This window comes from Benincasa hispida, chromosome 6 (genome assembly GCF_027475165.1).
Source record: "Benincasa hispida cultivar pf3 chromosome 6, pf3_genome.v1.1, whole genome shotgun sequence".
NCBI classification, from domain to species: domain Eukaryota; kingdom Viridiplantae; phylum Streptophyta; class Magnoliopsida; order Cucurbitales; family Cucurbitaceae; genus Benincasa; species Benincasa hispida.
Genome location: NC_143483.1, coordinates 48,613,245 through 48,639,489, shown reverse-complemented (window position 1 = coordinate 48,639,489; position 26,245 = coordinate 48,613,245). Strand labels below are relative to the sequence as shown.

At 37.2% G+C, this 26,245-nt stretch overlaps 3 protein-coding genes across 3 annotated transcripts; 1 reads left to right on the top strand and 2 right to left on the bottom strand.

The window, feature by feature from the left end:
- The first annotated feature begins 672 nt into the window (after positions 1-672).
- Positions 673-2,485, top strand: LOC120079620 (protein STRICTOSIDINE SYNTHASE-LIKE 4-like). Its single transcript, XM_039033872.2, has 4 exons — positions 673-1,295; positions 1,384-1,457; positions 1,533-1,769; positions 1,846-2,485. Exons 1-4 carry the CDS (start codon positions 900-902, stop codon positions 2,252-2,254), a joined length of 1,116 nt encoding a protein of 371 aa, XP_038889800.2. The 5' UTR covers positions 673-899; the 3' UTR covers positions 2,255-2,485.
- Positions 2,486-2,738: 253 nt separating this feature from the next.
- Positions 2,739-20,444, bottom strand: RECQL3 (DEAD/DEAH box RNA helicase family protein). The gene is made up of 18 exons (XM_090314627.1): positions 20,130-20,444; positions 19,759-19,880; positions 19,448-19,531; positions 18,811-18,951; positions 18,683-18,717; positions 18,115-18,198; positions 17,516-17,604; positions 16,470-16,622; positions 16,277-16,373; positions 16,077-16,080; positions 15,467-15,616; positions 15,267-15,368; positions 15,123-15,188; positions 14,614-14,744; positions 13,741-13,832; positions 13,465-13,592; positions 3,752-3,858; positions 2,739-3,409 (listed from the first exon to the last, which is right to left on the bottom strand). The coding sequence occupies exons 1-18, from the start codon at positions 20,377-20,379 to the stop codon at positions 2,947-2,949; spliced, it is 2,298 nt and encodes a 765-aa protein (XP_090170753.1). The 5' UTR covers positions 20,380-20,444; the 3' UTR covers positions 2,739-2,946.
- On the bottom strand, positions 10,420-11,507 carry LOC150035728 (uncharacterized). The gene is made up of 2 exons (XM_090314626.1): positions 10,798-11,507; positions 10,420-10,478 (listed from the first exon to the last, which is right to left on the bottom strand). The coding sequence occupies exons 1-2, from the start codon at positions 11,495-11,497 to the stop codon at positions 10,435-10,437; spliced, it is 744 nt and encodes a 247-aa protein (XP_090170752.1). The 5' UTR covers positions 11,498-11,507; the 3' UTR covers positions 10,420-10,434.
- Positions 20,445-26,245: the final 5,801 nt, after the last annotated feature.

Below are 26,245 nucleotides of genomic sequence, written 5' to 3'. Positions count from 1 at the left end.
CATCATGGTACACAGCATCGTTGATCCATTTACGAAGGCTCTCTCGGCTAAAGTGTTTGAGAGTTATCTAGAGAGTTTAAGTCTGTGAAACATGTATATAGTATAATCTAGGGCAAGTAAGAGATGTGTAATGGGTATAAGGATGCCCTAATTTATTGTATTTGTATATTTACTTTTCATGTAATGTACATTATACATTTGACATTTCCAGCTTTGAATTATTTATTGTATATATACGATATTATATACAACGGTATACAATCTTATATATTGTGGTACACGATCGTGTATGTTGTGGTATAAGATCGTATATGTTGTGGTATACGATCATGTACCTAATGATATACGATCGAAAATACAATGGTACAAGATTGCATATATAGTGATACACGATCAGAAAAATAATAGTGAACGAACTTTTAAATCTTTCAGTTAACACTTACAGTATTCGGTTCTGGATATGTAGAATGATCTTGTTCGAAGAATGTTCATTCTAGACCTACAAAATAAATTGATTGGAGTTGGAAGTGATCTATGTTCGACTAAAAGTGATAGAGCAATGGAGAAGATGATGGTGTTTGAGTGAAAATGATATTCGTTTACTTGTCCCATGGTTCAGATCTAATAGCATTGAATTCTAATGTACAATATTGGTTGAGAAGAAATTGTTGCATTAAATTATAAATGATCGATGGTTGGAAGGAAAGACCAAAGGATGAAGGGAGTAGAAGAAGCATTTAAAGTCGGGCATTTTACACATGAAATGTCATCCATATAAAATTCGTTTTTTTTTTTTTTTGTTATTTTATGAAATTTTCCTTTGGAATGAATGGATAAGTAGAAAAAGATATTGAAAAGCATTATTATTATCATCATTAAGTGTGGAACTGGAGGCGGTGATGATGGTATTGAAGTTGAGGCAACGGGTACCGGCGTTGGGAAGCTTGGTGGTAGCATGTTCGTTGTTGGCTGTGTCGGTGCAGATAATGTTATTATGTCCCATATCCCCAGACCCAGTTATTGAATTGCCTTCATCCTTTCCAGCAGCTGGCCTAAACAAGGAGCTGCAGAAATTAAGTAAATTGGGAGAGGGGTTTGTGAAGGATGCGGAAGATGTTTGTGTGGATGAATCAGCAGGTATTGTGTATGCCGCTTCCAGAGACGGGTGGATCAAGAGACTACATCCCAACGGATCTTTAGAGAACTGGAAGAACACCCACTCCCAAACTCTGCTTGGACTCACTCCATCCCCATCCATCCAACAACGGGGAATCCTCGTTTGTGATGCTCAAAAGGTCTTTTAATTTATTCTATTCCATTCCATTGATTAAATCCTACCTTTTATTTGATTATAATATCATCTGCTTCCGCCGGCCTCCGCAGGGCATCCTTAAAGTGAACGAAGATGGATGTTCCGTCCTTGTTTCTTCACATGTAAACCAAACCAAAATGATAAGGTATGTAATAATAATGGTTTTGTTTCTGGGGGATTAAAGTTTTAAGTTAATTAATAACCAATAAATTGGAAGCAGCTTTCCAGACGATGTGGTGGAGGCGGCGGATGGCAGCATTTACTTGAGCGATGCAAGCTCCAAATTTGGACTCCATAATTGGTACTTGGATTTTCTGGAAGCAAAACCTCACGGTCGCCTCCTTAAGTACGACCCTTCCTCACAACGGATATCCACCCTTCTCGACAATCTCTATTTCGCAAACGGCGTTGCTCTCTCCGCAGACCAACGTTATGTGGTCGTCTGTGAATCTTTCAAGTAAAGTAAATTACTCAATCTCTTACACCCAATCCAAGTATTGGCTAAAAGTTAATCTAATTTTTCTCAACTCTAGATATAGATGTGTCAAGTATTGGCTCAAGGGACAGAAACGAGGGGAAACCGAAATATTCATAGACAATCTTCCGGGAGCGCCTGACAACATAAACCTCGCTCCAGACGGCTCCTTTTGGATCGCTCTCATCCAGCCGGTTCGTGATGGGTGGGAGTTGTTTGTGAGGTCTAAGATGGCGAGGCACATTCTCGCCACTTTTCCCAATGTGTGTGACCTGCTTGTCAATGGCGTACGCCGGAGAGCAACGGTGGTCAAAGTGGGTGAGGATGGGAGGATACTTAGGAAACTCGACGATCCTGATGGGAAGGTTATTTCCTTCCTCACAAGCGCTGTGGAGTTTCAGGATCATCTTTACTTGGGAAGTCTCAACGCCCACTTCCTCGGCAAATTGCCTTTAACGGACATGTGACCTCATCTATGTGCACTCTCTCTCTCTTTGCTGAACTACCAAGTTTTTAAATAACCTTTAATTATGCATCTCATTAGTATCCTTTTTGTTTAATTACAAATGCAATTCTCTTGGACAGTGTCCATTTGATCTCTATGATTTTGAATCATAAAAGTTTCAACGTAGTCTATTATTATTATTATTATTATCATTTTAACTTAATACAATTTGGTCCTTACAATTTGAGTTTAATTTCAATCTAGTAGCTATAGTTGGTTGAAAATTTCACAAGTTGTCTGAATTGTATTTTACCAATCTAAACATTAATACAATCAATATCTAAGTAGTAAACTAGCATATCTGTGGCAAATTCTTATCAGGTTTGTCCCTGCAGGATAAATGGGGCATAACTCCAACTGACCTCCTGTGGATCAGTTGTCATTTTTTTTAAAAAAAAATAAATAAAATAAATAAATAAAAATCACTCTTGAGAACAAACCACCCGTATCCAATTTCCCTATCTCAGGAGGAATATAGTATAGATTGAAAAGTGTTTCCACGCAAAACCTCTTCAATTTTAACAGTTTGCAATAAGTAACAATGACATCCTCGTCATGAGCAATATCATTCGTCCATCTTTTGAGTTCTGCTCTTCATCGTTGGTCCAAGAAAACAATAACAAAACAGAAGAAAATGTCTGTAGACGAGACAGTCTACCGCAACCTCGTCCTCTTCACTGGATCCTTCTCATCTCTGTTGAGCGAGTGCCTAAGTGATTTATTTGATTGATTTTCCTTTTCCCTTTTACCATTAACAAATTCTGAGAAGGAAGGAATTGAAGGCAAAGGAACAGCCGGGGAAGTCTTTTGCTCTGGTAAATTGCTTGCGGAAGTCTCCAAAACTGGGCTGCTGCTGCGAAATTCTTCATTATTCATTTCTAACTTCGAGAGATCCAACACAGGGGATGGAGATGGCAATGCAGGAAGTTCTGTATTCTTCTCTGAGCAAGGGTTATCAGCAACAATGCTCAGCCGATTGGTTAACTCTGTAGAACTTGCTGTCGACAGCCACCGCACTGTGCTTGCTACTTGTGAATAATAGAATGATTTCCCTGTCCTTCCATATTTCTCGTAGCACTCATGCTCAAGAAAACAAGCGCATCTTTCCACTTCAATCCTGGAAGAATTCCAATCCAGATAAAAAAATGTCAAACCATGTATAAGTTGGCAGAACTAATATTGCATATTACGAGCATGCACGCTCCTGTGTCACCGAGGAGTAAGGACTGAACTAGTTAGTTACCTAGAGAAATGACATGGAATTTATTGTCGACAACGCTGTTAGTGTTATTAATCTCCACTGCTTAATTGATAGAAATGACACAAAATGAAAATCCGCCAACTGATTATCTCAAGGAAATAATCGTCTAAGTAAAAACAGACGAACGTTTTTGCCCCTTCATAAGTCAATGAAGAAATATTAAAAGCTCTGCCATCGAAAAAAGCATGGTTAACTTACTTGGAGCTCCCAAGCCGCTGTTGAGCCTGCTCTAAAGACTTCTCTAATCGCTCCCTGCTAGCTTCCCTAAGTGATGTAGATACACTATTCTTATTATGTTTATCATTCTGCCATAAAGTATGTAGTCCATCAGGAAAGAAGCAAAAGCAGACAAGGAGAATTCAACATGAATGGATAAATCCACTTTAAATCACGCTAAAGTAAAAACAATCCATCTTACAACGTGTAACAGAAATTTTCACAATGAGAGAATATATACAAGCAGACATACTTATTAAACGTTAGATTACATCATTAATCCTTGAACTTTCAAGTTTGTATTTATCGATCCCTGAACTTTACAAGTGTCTAATAGGTCTCTAAACTTTTAATCTTGTGTCTAATAGGTCTCAAAACCTCAAAAAAAATATCTAATAGATCCTTGAACTTTCAATTTTGTTTTCAACAAATCCCAAAATTTTCAATTTTGGGTTCAATAGATCCTCGACTTATTTAACACTTTAAAATTCACGGACCTACTAGACACAAAATCAAAAGTTTATAATTTTAAATCTAATAGATCATTAATGTTTAGAAATTTTGAAGATACAAGGACCTATTGGACACACAAGATTGAAAATTAAAGGGCCTATGAGATAATTTAAAAGTTTGTATTTATTAATGATAATAGCAACACATTTTATTGAGGAAAAATGAAAGAATTAGGACAACAAAAAAACAAACAAACAAACACACACACAAAAAAGAAACCCAACCAAAAGGAGGAGCTCCAACTATGTGAAATAGACCTTATAGACTAATTACAAAAGGTCTTAAGAATTGAAGTCTAGAGGGAAACATGAATCTAACAAGGGACCAAACATTATTAGGGTCGATTCCAACTGTCTAAACACTCTATTATTCCTCTCAACCCAAAGATGTTTCAAAATAGCATATACCCCAGCAAGCTAAAGACCCTTCTCATGAAAGGGCAGATGGAGAAGGAACTACCCTATCATAAGTATCCTTGTGACGAGCTAGCAAGAGACCAAGTGTATGAAAGAAGCCACTCCAAAAGGCTCTCACAAACTCATAACTTCAAAGAATGTGATCCAAGTTCTCCTCTGCCTTCCGATGGATAATGCAGCAAGTAGACCAACAAACAAAGATCTCTTTCCTTACAAGTCAATCTAAAGCGTTAATCCTTCCATGTAAAACTTGTCAAGTAAAGAACTTAACTTTTCTAGGAATCTTAATCCTCCAAAGAGCAAAAAAGGCCAGCTCAAGGGAGAAGGATCAAGAAGGCTACAAAACAACATGAGAATCCCATTGAAGCCAAGGCCAAAAGAGAGGTCACATCCCTCACTTCCCAATCAGACAAAGAACGACGAAAACCAAATGAAAAGGACAATGAGTTCCCCGACCAAACTAAAAAATTGGACACCACTCGACATTTAGAGGAAGTGAAAGAGATGTGGAAGCACAAGCAAAGGGGTCCATCCCCTACCCACCGATTTTCCCTAAAATAAGCATCCTTACCCTTCTCCACCACAAAGCGAACCAAACGAAAGAAAGAACGAAGCTCCTTAGAAATATCCTTCCATATGTTCTGGTATGTCCCTTGAACACCAAGCGACAACCAACCAAAAGGATGGGCCCAAACTTACTAGAAATAATCCTATTCCAAAGAGAATTAGACTCAAGGGAGAACCGTCATAACCATTTGGCTAACAAAGCTTTGATACAGTCAACTGACCTTTTGCTTTGAAAATGAGGTTTAGTTTTTAATTTTGGATCATATCTTGGCTTTCTTTAAAGAGATGTCCCATTTGAAGATTAACAGGAGCAAATGTCAAGTCCTAGTGATCAATTATGTTGAGAAGTGTTGAAGGTGGGAAAATTGGTGGGCTGTGAAGTTAGTTTCTTTCCCTCATCTTACCTGGACCTCCCTTTGGAGGTCTATCCCAAAGCCATTTTCTTTTGGAACCCGATAGTGGATAAAGTCAGGAAAAGGTTGGCTTCCAGGTTTCTTGTCTGAAGCAAGAAGACTTGTTTTGTGTTGAGCAACATCCCTGTTTATTATTTTTCCCTCAAGAGATTTTACCCTCGACACTCTTAGAGACAAGTTTCCTTAAGGCATCCACCACCATAAGGAAAAGAAAAGGAGATAAGTATCTCCTTGTCTAAGGCCTCTCGATGCCATATTTTACCCCTAAGACTTCCACTAATAAGAAAGGAGAAAACACATTCCTCGTACAATTCCACAATCACATCCTCCATTTGTTTTTTCTAACAAGAAATAATCCACTTCATTAAGATAATGAAAGATGTTACAAGTGACAAGAAGGAAACAAACATAAAGTGCACTACAAACAAGCACTCTAAAAAGTACAAAATGGATCAGCAAATGCACTAGGACATCTCAACTAGGTTGACACCTCCCTAGCATTCTCATCATCTCCAAATCACATCCTCCATTTGTAATCAGGTTGTTTTCAAATATAAGAAAATGAGCCAAACTTATTTACAAAATATAACAAATGTCATTGTCTATTAGTGATAGACAGTGACACTGATAGACATTTATCAATGCCTATCAGTTTCTATAACTATCTATCACTGATTGACATTGACATTTTGCTATATTTTGAAAATATTTACAGTAGTTTTGTCATTTAAAACAATTACCTTTTGTAACCAAAGCCCTTTTTTTTCCATCCCCTTGTTCAAGAAATTCCAGTCCCCATGATCAGACTTTTTTAAAAATCAGACCTTCCATTTTATTTTATCTAAAATCCTCAATAGTCTCTTTAGCATTAAGAGCCTAGTCGAGAATCCGTCTCTCTGCCACAAAAGCCCCATGTCTCAGAGATCATCGACGAGAGCATTCTTTTAAGCAGTTACCCATGACTTTAGCCAGAATTTTATTGACAGTAGTGGTGTAATAGGATTGTGATAAATTGGGGTCTCTTGGTCAAATCCTTGATTGATTAGAATTATGATTAGTTTCCTTGGTTTGTTAGGATTAGGATTGGTTATTTGACTAATTAGAACTAGGATTAGTTTGCTTTCCAATTCTCTATAAATGGAAGGATTGTCTTCTTGTAATGATAAATTTTGATTTGCTATAAAGATTTTGATTTTGTTCTAGGATAATTCTCTCCTTTTATCCTTTATGACTACATCAATCCAATATCTGAGTAGCCACCTGAGCCAATATTGACAGTTGTTAAACAAAGAGAACAGGGAAGAGAAAAACAACTGGATTACGTGGAAACCCTAATGCAGGGAGAAAAACCACGATATAAAGTCTTTTTCTTATTTGTTTTAAAACTGATACATTGAACACACAGGGACACACTGTATAAATAGACAGTAGGAAACTCTAGGGGTCTTACACAATTACATAAATGCCCCTAGGTCAATAACCCTATTTTCAACACTCCCCTCAAGTTGGAGCATAAATATCGACAAGACCCAACTTGCTTACACAATAATTAAAATTTTGTCTCAGTAACCCTTTTGTAAGAACATCAGCAACTTGTTGGTTTGAAGGAATATAAGGAATGCATATGTTTCCACTGTCCAACCTCTCCTTAATGTAGTGTCTGTCTATCTCTACGTGTTTAGTTCTGTCATGTTGAATTGGGTTGTTTGCAATACTGATGGCAGCTTTATTATCACAAAACAATTTCATTGGAAGCTCATTATCTTGCTGGAGATCCGATAATACTTTCTTCAACCAGATTTCTTCACAAATCCCTAGACTCATGGCCCGATACTCAGCCTCAACACTACTTCTAGCAACAACTCCTTGTTTTTTACTTTTCCAGGTGATTAGATTTCCCCAAACAAACGTACAATACCCAGACATAGATTTTCTATCAACAACAAACTCTGCCCAGTCAGAATCAGTGTAAGCTTCAACAGATCGTTTATTGGTTTTCCTGAACATTAGGCCTTTACTAGGAGTTCCTTTCAGATACCGAAGAATACGTTCAACTGCTACCATGTGATTCTCATAAGGAGCTTGCATGAACTGACTCACAACACTTACTGCATAAGAAATATCTGGTCTTGTGTGAGACAAATATATCAACTTCCCAACTAATCGCTGATACCTTTCTTTATTAACAGAAATTCCATCATTCTTATCACCGACTTTCGCATTGTATTCTACTGGCATGTCAACAGGTTTACATCCAGTCATACTTGTTTCCTTTAGCAAGTCCAGTGTATATTTTCGTTGAGAAACTAATATACCCTCTTTTGAGCGAGCCACTTCCATACCCAGAAAGTATCTTAGCTTCCCGAGGTCTTTAATTTCAAACTCTCTAGCCATCTCTGTTTTCAGTCTTGTGACTTCTACATCATCATCCCCGGATAAAACAATATCATCAACATAGACAATAAGAACAACTATTTTTCCTGATGTTGATCTTCTTACAAAAAGAGTGATCGGAATGTCCTTGAACATATCCCTGTGCTTTCACAAACGTCGTGAACCTGTCAAACCAGGCTCTTGGAGACTATTTCAATCCGTATAGTGATTTCCGCAATCTACACATTTTATTTTTAAATTGACTCTCGAATCCGGGAGGGGGACTCATATAGACTTCCTCCTCAAGTTCCCCATTCAAAAACTCATTTTTAACATCAAGCTGGTGTAGGGGCCAATCTTTATTCACAGCTACTGACAGAAGCACTCGGATCCTGTTAAGTTTAGCCACAGGTGAAAACATCTCAGAATAATCCACTCCATATCTTTGGGTGAAACCTCTTGCAACAAGTCTAGCCTTGTATCGGTCAATTGTCCCATCTGACTTGTACTTTATAGTAAACACCCATTTACATCCTACTGTTTTGTGCCCTTCAGGCAAAGTCACTGATTCCCAGGTTTTATTCTTTTCCAAAGCTCTTATTTCTTCCATAACAGCAGACCGCCATTCTGGTTTTTTCATTGCAACACTTATGTTATCTGGAACCACCTCAGTGTCCAAGCTAGTAGTAAAAGCCTTGAACTCGTATGTCAGATTACTATGTCATGTAACTATGCATAGGATATTTAGTACATGAACGGGTACCTTTCCTCAAGGCTATAGGAAGATCAAGAGACGCATCACGTTCTTTCACCTCTTCAGGCTTCTCACCATGATTTACAATCTGTGTATCAGAAACTTCAGTAGTATCTTCCACATCATCATTAACACAGATCATTTCATCCTCCGTAGCTTCAATCATTTCATCCTCTACTATTTCCCTTTCTATCACTCTCTTAGTATCACTGCTTCCTTCCCCCTTGTCATGCCTGCCTTCATCATTCTCCATACATAAATCAACATCATTAGGAATACGTACCTGGATCTGATGGCAGGTCTGACTCCTGCACTGGAGCCGGCCGTTCTGGTTCAATAGGTGACATTGCTTTCTTCCTGAGATTCTTCCTGTAGTACGTTTTCCAAGGAACTTGATTGGTAGGAAGAACCAAACTATCGTGATCAGGACTAGGTGGAGACAAGGTTGGAACAGGCGCTGACTCTAAAGGAATAGCATAAGAGGACCAGTTAGTCTCTTCATTTATGTTCTCCCCCTGAAGATGACTAACAGGAAAGAACGACTGATCCTCGACAAAGGTGACATCCATAGAGATATAGTACTTACGAGACGACGGGTGATAGCACTTATATCCACGTTGATGGAGTGGATATCCAATAAAAACACATTTCTGAGCCCAAGGAGAAAATTGCATGCGGTTGGGACCATAGGAGTGAACAAAAGCAACACAACCAAAAACCCAAAGAGAAACATCAGAGATCAACCAAGTAGTAGGAAAAGACTCTTTAAGCCTCGTCAAGAAAGGAAGTAGAGTCCCCTATCGTGCCGATTAATGAGGAAGCAGAGTCTAACTGGTCCCAACCGAGTAGTAGGAAAGGACTCTACTTCCTTTCTGACGAGGCTTCCTCTTTGGGATGTTTCTCTTTGGGTATGAAGATTAAGAATACGAGAGGGCATCCGATTAATGAGGTGAGCCGCAGTAAGAACTGCATCTCCCCAGAGGTATGACGGAAGGGTGGCGGATAACATAAGAGATCGGGCTACTTCAACCAAATGCCGATTTTTACGCTCAGCTACTCCATTTTGTTGCGGAGTGTAAGCACATGAGCTCTAGTAAACAATACCTTTAGAGGCAAGAAATTCTCTGAAAGAGGTATTAAAGAATTCTCGCCCATTATCACTTCTTAGAATCCCAATCTTTGTTTTAAATTGAGTTTCGACAGTTATGTAAAACTGTTGGAAAACATAGAACACTTCAGATTTATCAGTGAGCAGGAAAACCCAGGTGAGACGGGTGTGATCATCTATAAACGTGACAAACCACCGTTTTTCCGTGGAAGTAGTAACCGGTGAGGGACCCCATACATCACTATGAACAAGAGAAAAAAGAACTCGAGGGTTTATAAGACTGAGAGTGGAAAGAAACACGATGTTGCTTGGCACGAATACAAACATCACAATTAAAAGAAGAGGTACTAGCATTACGAAATAAATGAGGAAATAAATATTTCATATATTGAAAATTCGAATGTCCTAAGCGAAAATGCCATAACATAACATCATTTTCAGAAACAGAGAAATTTAAAGACATAAACCCCGATTGGTGATCATTCCTAGAGGAAGCCTCGTCAGAAAGGAAGTAGAGTCCCCTATCGTGCCGGGCAGTGCCAATCGTCATCCCCGATTTCAGATCCTGAAATAAAACTGAATCAGGTGAGAAAATCGCCTTACATCTCAAATCTCTTATTAGTTTACTGCAAATAACAAATTATATGATATTTTACGCACATGTAAGGTATCACGTAAAATTAAACCATGAAACGGAGAGATATTGCCCTTTCCTGCAACAGGGGCAAAAGATCCATCTGCAATTCGAATTCTCTCATTACCAGCACTCGGATTATAGGACATAAATAACTCTGAGGAACTCGTAAAATGATCAATAGCCCCTGAATCCACAATCTATGGTTTCTTACCATTTACACTAATTAGACCGAAAGAAGGAAAATTACCTGACTGTGCAATTGCACTCACCCCAACTGTACTTGAGTTGTTTTTACCGTCACCAGGAGATTTCTTCTGAGTTTGGTCATCGACGGAATCACTTGCCAGGGCACGATTAGATTTGTCATGAGACTGTCGTCGCCTACTATTTGGGGGCTTCCCGTGTAATTTCCAACATTGATCCTTCGTATGCCAAAGCTTTTTACAATGTTCACAAACGGGAGGAGGTTTCTTATCACCATCAGTACTGGACGGCTTGGCAACGAAAGCGGCTGCATCAGTAGTTGAGGTGGTATTATTCATGGCACACGACCGATCTTCTTCCAGCCGTATTTTAGAACAGACTTCTCGAAGTGAAGGAATCAGGTGCTGGCCCAAGATCCGACTACGAACCCCATCAAACTTTGGATTTAATCCAGCCAAAAACACATAAACACGATCTGCTTCCTCAATCTTCAAATATTGTGCCCCATCCTGTGGACAATTCCAGACAATTTCTCTACACAAGTCCATTTCCTGCCACAACATCAACAGTTTGTTAAAATAAGAGGTAACATCCATGGACCCTTGTTTGGATTCATGAACCTGTTTATGGAGTGTATATAACCGAGAGGCATTCTGTCGTTTAGAATATAAATCTTGCGCCGCCTCCCAGATATCCTTTGTTGTGGCAGCATATAATAGCGGTCTTCCTATCTGGGGTTCCATATTGTTCACCAAGACAAACCGTAGCAACGAATCTTCTCCTTTCCAAAGTCGTTCTTATGGATCACCGAGAGCCGACTTTGGAATTTCCCCTGTCAAATATCCAAACTTGTGACGCCCTTCCAAGGCCATCCGAATCGATTGAGACCAAGAAAAATAGTTCTAGCCATTTAACTTTTCTCCGACGATAAATCCTGCAGTATTACCAACCGAACTAGATAAGCAGGAAACGTTAGGCACTATAGGTAATGAGTTTGCCGGATTTTCTGAATAAACTGGTTGAGGATTTACATCGAACATCGTATCCAAATCAGAAATCTGCTGTTGCAGGTAAGCCAACCGCTGTCTTACATCGTCTGGGTAATGAACTGAACCACAATTGATTGGAACAGGTGCTGGTTGCTCGAGACCTCGGCCGTTGGACGTGAAAAAACCATTGGGTCGACTGTTGAAGGAAACTGGATCACCGGGTCGGGCTGGATGGGCTGAAAGTGGACCAGTTGGCACAAAAAACTGGACAGATGAGTTTTCGGGTCGGATGTGGGTTGGGTCGGGTCGGGTCGGAATTGAGGGCTGCGTTCTCAGGTTGGGCCTGGCGTGGATCGGATCGTAGTGGGTCAGAATCAAAATTAACATATTGGTTGGTCTGCTCGGGTTCAACTTGAACCGGTCCGGTTTGCTCCAGACCAGTACTAACCTTAACCAGATCAAATTTCTGCTCTTCGCCCCCGACACTTCTCCCTCTACCCTGACCGTGATCGTCGGCGATTAACCCCTCCTCGCGGCCAGTTTGTGCTTCACGTCTGAGACCGTTGGCGACTCTGCCATGATCGTGATAGCTCCGATCGACGATCAACCCCTCCTTGCGGCCAGTCTGTTCTTCACGTCTGAGACCACCGACGACTCTGCCATGATCGTGAATCGATGGTTCCTCGCGGCCGGCTCTAGCTCCAATCGGATTCTGACTGGTTTCAGACTGGTGATACCCAGTTGGCTGAGGGCAATTTTCCAAGGATTGTACCTGAACGGCATATATTAATTCCGGAAGGGCATCCTGAAAACATTCCTTTACCGCTGCTCGGATTACCATTCTCATGTCAAAACTTGAAGACCCATCAACAGAGGAGGATTGAGGTTGATTCTCTTCCATAACGGCTAGGTTTTTGTCACCGTGCTCTGATACCATGTTAAATAAAGAGAACAGGGAAGAGAAAAACAACAGGATTACGTGGAAACCTTAGTGCAAGGAGAAAAACCACAATATAAAGTCTTTTTCTTATTTGTTTTAAAACTGATACATTGAACACACAAGGACACACTGTATAAATAGACAGTAGGAAACCCTAGGGGTCTTACACAATTACATAAATGTCCCTAGGTTAATAACCCTATTTTCAACAACAGTCTCTAGTAAAAGGTTAGGAAACTCTTGATGACGTCGATTGCAAGAGGGAGCTTCGTGAGTTGTGCTTGTTACCAAGCCTAATTGAGGGGAACCCTTTAAATTGTAGACAAGAAGTGACAAGAAACCTCAAGAACATCAAGATATTCCTACATCAACTAATGATGAGACTAATAGGTCTATAGTCCTTAACCTTGTTAGTTCTTTCCTTCCTTAGGATGAGACGGATGAAAGTTTCTAAAATAGTTATATTCAAAATGCCCCTCTCAAAGAACTCCTTCAACACCTTTTCCAAACCCCATTTAAGATATCCCAATTCTCTTTATAAAAAGCATGAAAATTTAGGAACTTATTAGATACTTTCAAAGTTCAAAGATCAATATAGGTATTGAATTAGAAGTTTAGGGATTAAATTTGTAATTTAACCTAAAATTATTATATTTTTTCAGCCTAAAGCTTAAGTTTTTCAGAGAAGTGGTCATTAAAGGAAAAAAAAAAAACCATGATGCATGTTTGTAATTTCCGTGCCACCGTAGTATCAGGGGAAAAAGAAACCATCAAACCAAACCTGTTTAACTGAAATCTTGTTCTGGTAATAGTTTTCTTCTGCACGTTCCAGAAGTGCCATCTTTTCATTTAGTCCTGATTTCTTTAGATACTTTGTCCCAGCTAGGCTTTTGACAATCTCAGTATCATCTGGCAATTTGGGAAAATTGAGATTAAAGATATACATTAATAAGGTAAACAGGCAAACTCGACCCCCCACATAATATATACAACCAAAAATGAAGCTACGTGGCTGAAAGAGAAGGAAAGCAGTCGAATCCATTCAAAGGATTTATACCATCAGAATCAGATATATCTTCTCCAGATCCACTTGCTTCGTCCTTGAGATTCCAAAATTCAGAAAACTCATCTTCATCGTCCATATTTGATCTGGTTTTTATCATAAAAAGGAAAAAAATCAAAACAATTATGAGTCAATGACAGCAACTGAACATGGTCATCATCTGCTCTTTTCTTTGAGATTGGAGGTTCAAATTCTCATATCCACATTTGTTGTACTCAAAAAAAGAATTATAAGTAACTAAATCAAAGATTTGGGACACCATTTGAAACAAGATACCAATGCTCATTTAGGGAAGTAACAACTTCTATTAACCGTGTATGGTCCAAAAACTTGAAATGATGACTTTGATGTCGATAGAAACCAAGCTGATATTTGTATTTAGATAAACAAAAGATTAAAAATGAGGATGATCGAATTCTCTAGTTCCAGGCTACTTAGAATATTTAATCAATATTTGCTTTCCTAGCTGGCTTCCCTAACTTTATCCATAATCACCATGCCCACAACAAACACTCTAAGAACATTCCCATCAGACCAATGTGGGGGAATTTACCGCTGTCTAAATCCAGGGACATAACAAATTCAAGCAGATGCCAAGGAAAATGATCAATAATTAAAAACTTGTCGATCGGTCGTAAGCCCACCTAAGGTTTCCAAACACTTTAACATGCATAAAGCTACTAAAAATTTATGTGCGTGTGTGATTTTTAAGCTGCTCATGAAAATCTACTAATCATCCACCTAACCGTTCAACGGAATGAAGAAAGTAATAAGATATTACTTTAATATATAGGCGGCCTCTAAGATTTACAGCTAGCCTTTTCAATAATAAATTTTAAATATTTTAAACAATTTTAAAACAAGCACCTGCTGACACAAATTCTTGAAGAATTATTTCGCCTAACAGCACAAGTAGTAGTAAGCTCCTCCAAATAGGCAGCAACGATATTTGGGTGTTTGCAGGCATCACATGATCTACTACATATGGATGCAGGAACCTAGTCCAACAGTTACATCTATTAGCTTGTGGGACAATATTCAAGAGTAGAGAAAAAACTAACACCAATTGTGCAAATCGACCTTCTGAAAGGTATCTAGCTTACAATGTTCTTATTCAATGAAAGAAACTTGCCCTAGGGAAAAATACAGACTCCTCGACCTCTAAGGAAGGCTGAGACCTCTCTCCCTCTCTCAAAAAAAAAAAAAAAAAATCACACATATAATCTCACTATATATTCTCTACTATCCGTTACTAACTCTGGTTCCCCACCATCTTACTAACAGAGGACATCCTAATCTCACTAACATGGGCAATTCCTTTCCTACCCTTACATTGATTTTGAAATAGAATCGGAGGCCTAACACCTTCCTCCTACCTGTTCCCCAAAACTCTCAAGAATTTGCTTCCTGCGACATCCAGAGCCCTCACAATACTCAACCATCTGCATTCAGTTGTGCCAGGACATCAAAATAATGGTAAATATTATCATTTTCAAATTACAAATGAAGAAGAAAATCACCTGAGCAAAGTCGGTTAAGGACTTCTCTGATAACTTTTCTTGGGAGCTTAAAGATGGTAGGATCTTCTTATCAGCACTGGAGCTATTTCTTAGAATAAATTCCTGCAACAATAAAAATGTTGAATGAATAAATAAATAATGTGAAGACAAATGCAACCTAAAGAGAGAAGAGAACAGCAAGTTCAAGTTCAGAAATTAACCATTCTTCTGCGGTCTTCAATTCCATAGTATAACAGACTTTTAGAGGGTAATTGATCACGGCCAGCTCTACCTGACTCTTGATAAAAAGCTTCCATTGACTTTGGAATATTAAAGTGGCAAACAACTCTGACATCTTTTCTATCTATACCCTAGGTAACACAACATGAAATTAGCAAAATTAATGTTCCTCCTGCACTACACATAAACAAGAACACGCATATCCAAATTTTTACTATGAAAATTGGGTAAATACATACCATCCTGAAAGGAGTACCACTAGTTTAGTAATTGTGCACGCACCAGAGTGGCTCTAGGCAAAAGGACGTAATGAAAGGCAAATCACAACCTAAGGTACATCATAGTTTTAAAACAAAAAGGATGCATCAAAGAAACATTGCAAGGAGCAATATAGAGGACTATCCTCACAACAAATAATAATGAGGGAGCTGTCATTGCACCATTTCCAAAGACAAAGTAAGATCGACATTCTCAAGAAGCCAACAGATACTGATAGCAATAGAATTCTGGGACTAGGAAGGTTGACAAAACATATGATCAGCAACTATTTAATTTAAATTCTCAAAAGACTGAAAGACTGAAAGATAACACCATGCTTATCACATCTTTCTCATCTTATTATAGTTTGGCTTCTAGAACATACTCGATGACATCAACTGCAGTATAAAATTATAACTTCAGTTTCAGGGTCAAATACAAAATTTCAAGACATTTATGTTAAAAGAGAAAATACGCCAAAAATGAATGAGTGGTGAGGTTAAATGAGGACAAAGTTTTATTGAGAACTATACCCAAAAGCTACTGTGGCCACGACAACTTGTATCTTAGAGCTTATCCAATCCTCTAAAACGGATTTCCTCAACTCATTCTTCAAACCCGCATGATAAGCTGAAGGCCAACAGGATCAACAGCGTATAAATATTTGAACAAATAAAACTCAAAGCTAAGAATCCAATTCCAAGAGTAGAATTTTTTTTTACTTACCAGCACATGAAATGCCATATTTTGCTAGATAAACTGACAATTGGTCGCACATTGCACGTTCTAGGCAATAGATGATTGCACAGACATCTCCACTAGATTTCAGTTGATTACACAAGTCGGCAAGCGAGTCATCCAAAAGATCTTTATATCGAACTGCACAATTAATTTTCACAAAGGTTCAAATGCAACAGTATTTACTAATCCTATGACAAGATGAACTTGCATGTAAACCATGACAAGATGAACTTGCATGTAAACCATGAAACGTAATAGCAAACAGCCGATGCATCCAAGAGAGCAACTACTGAAGTTTACACCTACGAACTAAAAGTCTAAAACCTAATTTTAGCTGCAAATAATTTCGAATGAGAGATGCAGAATTGATGTAGCCTAAGAGATAAAAGGAGAACTCTCTCCAAGAATAAAATCAAAGTCTTTACTATGAACCAAAAGTTATCAATGCAAGAAGACAATTCCTCCTTATTCATAGAGAATTGGAAAACATACTAATCCTAATCTTAATTAATCAAAGAAATTAATCCCAGTCCTAATAAACGGAGGAAAATAATCCTAATCCTAATCCTAATCCTAATCAATCAAGAAAACTAATTCTAATCCTAACTAAATAAGGATTTGATCAAGCTACCCTACTTTACTCTAAAGTCTAATCCTACTACATCAACAATAAAGAAAAAGTGACCAAAAAAATCATATTAAGATTCCTGGGACACCATGAGATATGTGATGGGGAGCACATCATCCAGGATATCAACAGCCTAGCCATTGGAGGAGAAAATAGGATCTAGTTCTTTATTTTGTATGCGATGAGGGGCAGTAATATGAGGTAAGCTCTGTGTTAGTTAGGCTTGGTTGGCGATAGATAGCCTTCTCCAAAAGCATCAGTTCTGTGTACCCAGCATCAATTCTTTGTTAATTTACATGCAGAAAATCATATAGAAAAGAGAAGATTCAACTAGTGCATCCCAATTTTCCAATGCTGCAATTGAGGGGAGGGGGAGGGGGGGACTTGAGCCACCAGGACAAACCTTCGTAATATATATTAGGACGATTAAATGAAGACTTGAGAACTAGAGGGTTTTCCAAGCCCAAGGATACTATCACATCCTTCTGCACTCTGCAGAAACAAAGAAGAAACCAGGATTTAATCTCTCCGAATTTCAAATTCAGTATCTACATGTCACTGATTTCTACCATCCATATAGAAACTAGAAAGTAAGGGAAAAATCTTAACAAACTGTCCTCAATTACTCAATATGCTGGCAAGACTAAAAAATGAACAGTAGGATATTTTCAGAGAGACAAGTTCGCTTACAGAAATTTTCAGAGAAAGAAACTCATATCCAACTGAATCGTAAACTATCAGCATAGAAACTTTCTTTTTATAAGAACACTATCGGCATAGAAACATACGTCAAAATTTTGCTAGTGAGAGGAAAAGAGACCTGGAGTCCATCTCATGAACGTGCAAAGGATAACAGAATTACCCGGAGAAGCAAGATAGTTTAAATTTTAATACTAGGTTAAGAACAATAATAAGTTGACCAAAGGATTGGTATGCTCAAACCAAGTGTGTATGATTCCCACGAAGAATTGCTATAGTGAATGGGTGATAAAAATAACTCACTTCGGAACAGCAGTGGCTGTCAAGGCCAGTATAGGAATATTAGGAAGGCGACTCCTCAAAGAAGAAAGCTTGCGGTAGCTAGGCCTGTTTCAAAACATAAAAGGACAATAGAAGTGACTAGTGAGGGGACATGACTAAAAGTAGAATAAGCAGAGAAACCACCCCCCCCCCCCCAAAAAAAAAAAAAAAAGAAAAGAAAAGAAAGAAAGAAGAAGAAGAGGAGGAGACGGAAAAACAAAGTTCCTTCATAAACAACAAGATTGACATATGTTATGAATAAGATGAGCACTGAATTGAAATATAAGGTACAAGTACAAGTAAAGAGGATCAGTAGCTTTTGTCAACTTGATATATAACGGTATATCACAAAAGTAGAGAGAAGTAAAACAACGAGTGGTAGGGTGGGAAAACCACAACAGTACGAGAAGACCCTTGTGAAGCTCCAATATGGTGTTCAAAAAAACAAAGAAAAATGGAAATGGTACTTTAATATATAAAGTGGTTAGTATTTACAGTCTATTACTAAAACACAACAATTGATTATCACCTATATGACTATATCACAAACCTGAAGTCATGGCCCCATGTTGAAATACAATGTGCCTGAAAATTGCATTAAATAGAAAGGAAGATGAAGGTATGATCGAAAAAGATAAAACACGGCATTCCACACATAATACAGGAATATAAGTTCACCTCGTCTATAGCAATCAGATTTAGTAATCCTCTAGAATAAATTTTCATCAGTTTTGCCATAAATCCTGGCGTCGCAATCAATTCAGGTGTAACGTAGAGAAGCCTTAAGGTAGGTTTACTAGAATCGAGATCTTCGTGAATCTAGATGAATAAGATTGTTACACTCATTATTTCTTGGGTGAGTAAAGTTTGTATCGAGTAAACAGAGATTATGACAGATGAGAGGGCGAGACTATAAACAACAGAAGATTCCCACAAGAAAAAGTGAGGAAACAAAGGCATTTTATGGTTCTTGTATTCTGCTACATGCAAAATAAATCAATAAAAGAATAGAAAAAATAAACAAAAGCATGATGCTGCTTTCTCCACAGACAAGCTTGAAAAATAGCAAGGCGATGTAATATAAAGAAGTTTGTAACCTAAAAATAACTTTAAACATGGGTGCATGTCGAGTTCAACTAATATTGCTATTTTATTAGAAAGAGTGATGATACCAACCACGCATACAGGCATACACGTTGTAAGAATAAAAATTTATTTTTTAAAAAAATTAATAATAATTTTGACAAATAATGAGCGTCGTCAAAGCAGACATCATAATATATGGACTGGGAGATAATAGTTGGGGAAAATTCACTATATTTTTGGCTTGTATTGACTGAGTTGAGGATAAATATTCAGCAGAAATCCCCTTTTCCTTCAACGCCATCACTTGGTTTTCCTGATATAGTGCGAAGAGCGGTGGGAAAATGGTCAAAGAATTACAAATCAAGAAATAAAATTGTCAGAAAGGGAACAAGGAAACGAACACTTCGATGCTTACCATCAGTGCTGCAAGCGAATACTTGATGATTAAGGCAATGGCAGGGTGCAATTATCTTATCCAGAAAAAGGGAAAAAAAGAAAATTTTTGGTAGTTATAATCCTCCAAACTGTAAAGAAAGAAACTGAATAGCATTCACCTATTAAGGGACAAACAACAAGCACGATTCCGTTTGAAGCTAGAGCAGGGATCTGATAACACAGGGACTTCCCTCCCCCAGTGGGCATGAGACAGAAACAATCTTTTCCTAATTCAGAGAAAACAAGAGCTAACATAACCCATATACAATGTTTTCACAACAATAATAAACGTACAACATGAAACCTGCAAGCTACAATGAATTGGAGACGATGTGAAGCAATGGTACAAAATAGAAATAGAACAATCTCTCAATTCGTTCTCTTGGCTCTACAAGTAAATTTTCTTGGTACGTGCTAATCAAACTAACAATTCTTTTTCCTCTGTTTTCTTTTTCAGATTCAACGGAAGTATCTACCTGATAAAACAGCTTCAATGGTTTCCAATTGCTTTCCTCTAAACTCAGAATGTCCAAAATGCCACCTTAAGAGCTTCGTCAAGGATTCCTTGCTATATTTATGCTTTTCGGGGCGAACAGTACTCTGTAATGGCAGCGATGACTTCTTCATTTCTACCTGCCTGAATGTTTTACGAACAATGTTCACCTTGTTCGACTTTTTTTTCTTTCTTCTTCTTTTTTTCCCTTCCCTTTCGCGCCGTCGGTTCATAGGGGTCGGGCAAGTATGGACACAACATGTCAGATGACCCCATTCTAGGGGGGGGATGGGGTTTCTCTTTCATTTTTTTTTAATGCAATTAGACCAAACACACCATAAATTTGAACTTTCTCTAAGCCATAGAATTCAAATTTATAATACAACATTTGTTGTATCTACTCATTAATTTTATATAAAGAAAAACTAGTTGAAAAATGTCCTTAGTCCCCGAACTTTTATAGAAATTACAATTTAGTCCATGAACTTTGATATGTAGTTATTTAATTCTTGTACTTCCAAACCGGTAACAATTTAGCTTTTTTAACTTTAGCATGTGAACATTTATCTAATACCCTTTCAATTTTTTTAACATTTTAATCGATTTGCCTTCAAATTTTTAACAATTTAATCTTTGTTGTGAAAAAAAATCATCAAACTTAATTGTCACTTTGATTATATAATGACTTAGTATTTATAATTTATAACAATCTAGGCCCTTACAATAAGGACTAAATCTTTTTCGGACACCAACCAGCATAGTTTGGTGCCTTTTTGGTAAGATTCAGTAAGGATAATTGCTTGAGTTTCCTTTTTGAAATAGATTTAAGCATTCGAATGTGAATCTCAACACTTAGAACTCATTTGTTGATATATTTTTGGCAATTTTCTAAGTATTTTGATTAAGGTTCAGCAAGGTTAAACATATTTCAGACTAGTTTAGACAAGTGTCCTCTATCAGTCTTTGACTTGTGAAAATTTGTTGGTTGTAGTTTTGGGTTCGGAGTGACTAATTAAGGGTTAGAGTGGTATTTCAGTTGAAAAATCTCATGGTGTCGATTAAGGTTGTTGAATGAAGTTATAACACTTAAACATGACGTTCATTGTTTAGGCTTTCTAAAAATTGATGCTTGTTCAAGGAAGTGGATTTTCATATGAGAATTATCATATTGTCGATCGAGGTAAGTAGTTTTCACATTCCTTCCACGATATAAATTTTGATAGAGATATGGTTTGACGGTTATGATTTGATAAATGGTTGAAAATGTGTTTGGATGTTTGAAAATAAGTTTTGTACCGTTTGAAAACAATTGAATTTGTTTTGAATGTTTTCAATTGTTTTATGAGATCGGAACCCTCATCCTTTTGAAAAAAAGGGGATTTGACAGAAATCGATTTTACACTAGAAAACGTGCCACAAACATGTTTTCAAACAGTAGAAAACTCGTTTTGGATGTTTTCAAATGGTTCAATCGAAAACATGTTTGGGATGTTTTCAAGTTACGGTCCCTATCAAAAAACATGTTTTATGTGATATGGGAATCGACTATAAGTATTTTGTATACTTTTAGTTGATTCTGTCAATAAAAGTATATGACTGTTATGAATGATGTTTGGAAATGAAAGTGTTTATGTTTTGGCTTTAGTAATTCCGAAAACTTTTTGAAGGGTTTGGTTTGATCAGTTCTACGGCCAAAATTGCTATTTGAAACTGTACATTATTGTTTCAAATGCTTATGAATTATTCGGTTTGGACTATTTGGATATTTCAGTTTTTGTGTTTTTGGGATTGTGTGATTTTTTGTTGTAGACAAATTTAGAATTGATAGTATTTGTTCTAACCTAGGAAGCACAAATACTTCTAATTGTGCAGAGAATCGATATTAGATACGGATACGTGGTAGATACGTGATTTGAAGTATCAGTTTTTTTTTTTTTTTTTTTAATTTTCAAATACGGGTATCTGCTTCTAGATACATGAAAGGGATACGTGGATCAATTTTTGTTCAAATTTAAGCCTAACCACTTAAAAAGCCCAACTGTTCCACTTTCTATCGTGTGGTGTGTTAGGATTGTTTAGAGTAAAACAAATTGGAAGAATAAATTCTAAGTATGAGTGTTGTATTGTGCCTTGATGCATCCAAATATGAGCAATGTGTCGGGGCATAGTTATATACAGAGAGCACACAACTCCTTAAAATGGCGTTCAAGTTTTCCTAGATTAAATCCAAGTATAAATCTAATCTAGATTCCTAGCAAGTCCAGGGTTGAACACAGGGATTCAGTTCACTAAACACAGAGAATGCGTTGTACTTGCAGTAAGGGTTTTTCTAAATAAATGCAAAAGATGTGTTGTTTACACTAACATGCTATGCCTGTGCAATGTGATACAAAAGAGCTGAGTGGAAAATGATGGTTCATGTGAGGATGGAATTTTTGTAAGTGGACGTGCCGGTTAAAGATACTTGTACACAACTTATGTAGTGTGGATGAAATGGGATGGTTTGCTTATCTTTCTGTTCATGTGTTAGACTCTATTTAACATTTCTCAATGCAAATGACATACAAGTCTATCTCTAGGTTGTATGCGTCTAACTTAGAATGCAATAAACACCAGTAGTCTGTCTCTAACTGTACTAGGCGTTCTGCTTCATGCGACTTAGCTATTCTTTCGAACAACCAAGTTAAAGATGCTTTCACCAAGTTGTCAAGTCGGGTTAGGCGTTGGAACATAATTATGCATGAAGTACTAATGCTTTCAACATAAACAGAAGACAAACAATAGCAAAAGTGATGATCCAAATATATAAATTTTATAAAGAATCAATGACTCTTTACTAAGAACTATATTCAATCAAAATGATATAAAAATGATATTAAGAGAGAGAATGAGTCGAGCCAAAGAATACAATCTCTTGTAGTTCTTTGGCTCAATCTTGTTGTGTACAATCACTTTAAAGAGCCGAGGACAGAGTATCTTTCTCAAGAATAACTTTCTCCACTCCCTGGCTGCTGCTGCTGGTGGTTCTCAATTCCTTCGATCGTCTTATACCTCGGCACAACTTGTACAACTAAAACTAAGTCTAAAAATTTACGAGTTTCTAATTGTTTTTTTAATTCTAGAGGGTCTTCAAGTATTTATAGGCGCTAGTCTCGTCCATTTGGAGGATGGGTTGCATTTAAACCCATGCCCTAGTCAGCATTAAATTCCATGTCCTGGTTGGCCACCTGACCTCTTGGAAGCTTTTCAGAGCCGCCTGTTGCAGGTGCCCATGTGGTGATGTGCACAATCAGCCCAGAGTAACGAATCTTCTATACGTTGAATTCCTTCCGACGCATGGCTCATGCGTTAGCGCGTTTCCTGCGGTACTTGTTTAATGCGTTGTTGTCAGTTATTGCGTTGAAATCCTGCAAAGTAGTGCATTAGTGCCACGATAACCAGTGATAAAACATCCTAAATTTATAATTCTGGTTGATTGTTATTTGACATCTCTGACTGAATTTATAACATCCCGAATTTCAAAAAAAAAATCACTTTCATTTGGGAAATTGAGATTAAGTTGAAATAATTGAAAAACTTTTATTGATTAAATCGAATTTAATTAATTAGATATTCGAACTAATTATCTTGAAAATATTGAAATTTGCTTCCCTCTGATTTTGCCCGCCTAAATTAAGATAATTTGAAAAGTTAATTGATTTATAAATTTAATAGAATCTTTGGAGATTTTGGAGATATTGTGATAAAATATTTTATTTATCTTTTCAAATTTTGAAAAAAAAAAACAAAAGAATTGAGATTTTTTTAAAATTAAATGAGAGTAAAAAGAGGCAAAAAATTAGGGAGAAAGCAATTCGGATTTTCAGCGATAGCTTCCATAAAATTGTTGATTGTTAAAGTTTGAACCGTTGGATCGTGCTCAAGTTTGGTCAGTCTGTTCGAGACATATAGAGTTTCATTTTGAACGATTGGATGGTTGTTTAAAGCTCTGGTTTATTCGTAATTGCTGCTGAATAAAATCTATAAAACTAGAAATTTCCTATTCTCTCACCCTCGCAAACCCTCCTCATGCAAGACCCTCACTACCAGTCGCGAGCCTAAACAATTTATGCCATCTGACAGCAACGCCTGCTTTCTATCTATGGTAGCCATAAGCCGACGCACCATCAGCAGCCACTACTCGATCTTTGTCGAAATCTTGAGAAAAGCCTTGGGTAAGACTCGTTTTCCTTATAATTTGGGAGGTGAAATTCACCTATTTGATTTTGGGTTAAATTAGTAACATCTCTTTGGTGTGAAACTTAGATTCAAGATTTGGAAGTTTTGAGGCATTAACCATCAAGCTAGAGACCATTTTTCGTTTTGCAGAAAATTGGTAAAGATCGGTAAGTTTTGGTTAAGTTGTTGGTTGGTTATTCTTTTGGATTGAGAGTAATAACGGGAAAATTAAGTTATTGATTTTGGATTTAATTCTTGATCAGATTGGCTAATTGAATCAAGATTTGGAATTTGTCTTGGACCAAGCCACAACTTTGGGTTGATTCAAGTTTTTCAAAGGTTTTAAGGAATTATTTGCGTGGACTTTTATGACCAAGTAGAGGTAAGTGGTACTATTATCGGTGCCTTTGTACCAAGCGGCCTAGATTAGATTTATAAAGTTAATTAATGGACTGTAGAAGCATGATTTTGTCATTGTGATATACTTGTTGCATGACAGTTATGAGTATTATGAGAATGTTTGAATTTCTAATCAGTACTGAAATTATGTATGTGATACATGATTAGACTAATAGGGCACTTTACCGTCTCGCCTTGACGCATGTTTTATTTCAGAGGACCAAAGGGTCTAGTTTCATGTTTGACGGTGTGCCTACGGGCTGCTAGACATGCGTGAGCCGACAGGTTTACGTTCATGTTATTTGTTTCATGTTTGACGGTGTGCCTACGGACCACAAGACATGCGTGAAGGTTCATGTTATTTTTTTCATGTTTGACGGCGTGCCTGTGCCGCTAGACATGCATGAGTCGACGGGTTCACGTTCATGTTATTTTCATGTTTGACGGTGTGCCTACGGGCCGCTAGATATGCATGTCAAGGCAAGATAGTACGTAAGACAGATGTAGTTGTTTGAGCCACAGACCCATCATTCTCTGCTCGTGGATGCATAGCATGATTCCGGTAATGGGATCACTTACTGAGTATTTTATACTCAACCTTTCTTAATTTATGTTTTTCAAGTAATGATAGGAACGGACCGACAGGTGACAAGAGGGACATGTGATCGTGCCATATGAGACATATAAATCGCTTTCGCTTAGTTCACATTTTCAAGCTATTTAAAAATTTTGATTTAAAACTCGATGTTGGTAAAAAATTTATCTGTTTAAGATTTTTTTTTCATTATTTTAAGGGCCCCGAACAAAGGTTTTACTTATTTGTTATTTATTTTGGAAAATTGTCATTATTATTTTAATGAAATTTTTTTCCCTCAATGATAAAAATATTTTGAATGTAAATATGTAATTATGAGTAACAACCCTTATCAGAATACTCAAAAGATCAGGTCGTTACAGAATTAATGGTTGATGCTACCAACGAGTAACCGTTTATGCTAGGCCACTTCAACTATGCATTTTTTTCACTATGTATTTGATTGTATTGAATGATAAGTTACGTTTGATTAAAATATCGATTGATTGAAAGCTTTGTATTTGAAAGCACTAAAAGATTAGTGTTTTCTAAAAGTATGAAAACTCTATTTATTAAAGGTGTTGAAAGTTTTGGTTTTGTTGAATGGCTATTTGAAAGTTTCAACTTGAAAACGTTTAGTTTTGAAAGTTTATTTGCTTGAAAGATTTTGATTTGAAAGTATCGTTTGGTAGCAAAGTTGTGACCGAAAGTTTTGAAATGATTTGTATTTATATTTAGAAAAGTTTTGAAAGAGAATAAATTTCAAAGCTTGATATGTGAATTTCTTATTGAGTATTTTTGTACCCGTCTTTGTTTTTTCCCTCCAAAATGCTTTTAGATGAAGGATATTGTAACGACCCAAATTTCTAGTATGCATAGGCTTGGCAATATATTTTTTTGAAGAATAA

Bases quoted from the DNA above. Each gene is read 5' to 3' on its own strand.
- LOC150035728 (XM_090314626.1), bottom strand. From the start codon at position 11,497: ATGGAACCCCAGATAGGAAGACCGCTATTATATGCTGCCACAACAAAG. The intron at 10,479-10,797 runs GTAATTTTCCTT...GTTTTATTTCAG, and splicing joins GAGTGCAATTGCACAGTCAG to GATCTGAAATCGGGGATGAC.
- RECQL3 (XM_090314627.1), bottom strand. From the start codon at position 20,379: ATGAACCGACGGCGCGAAAGGGAAGGGAAAAAAAGAAGAAGAAAGAAA. The intron at 19,881-20,129 runs GTAGATACTTCC...TCTCTGAATTAG, and splicing joins CATTGAAGCTGTTTTATCAG to GAAAAGATTGTTTCTGTCTC. The intron at 18,199-18,682 runs GTTTGTGATATA...GTTTTGAAACAG, and splicing joins ACATGGGGCCATGACTTCAG to GCCTAGCTACCGCAAGCTTT.
- LOC120079620 (XM_039033872.2), top strand. From the start codon at position 900: ATGATGGTATTGAAGTTGAGGCAACGGGTACCGGCGTTGGGAAGCTTG. The intron at 1,296-1,383 runs GTCTTTTAATTT...CGGCCTCCGCAG, and splicing joins TCGTTTGTGATGCTCAAAAG to GGCATCCTTAAAGTGAACGA. The intron at 1,458-1,532 runs GTATGTAATAAT...AATTGGAAGCAG, and splicing joins AACCAAACCAAAATGATAAG to CTTTCCAGACGATGTGGTGG.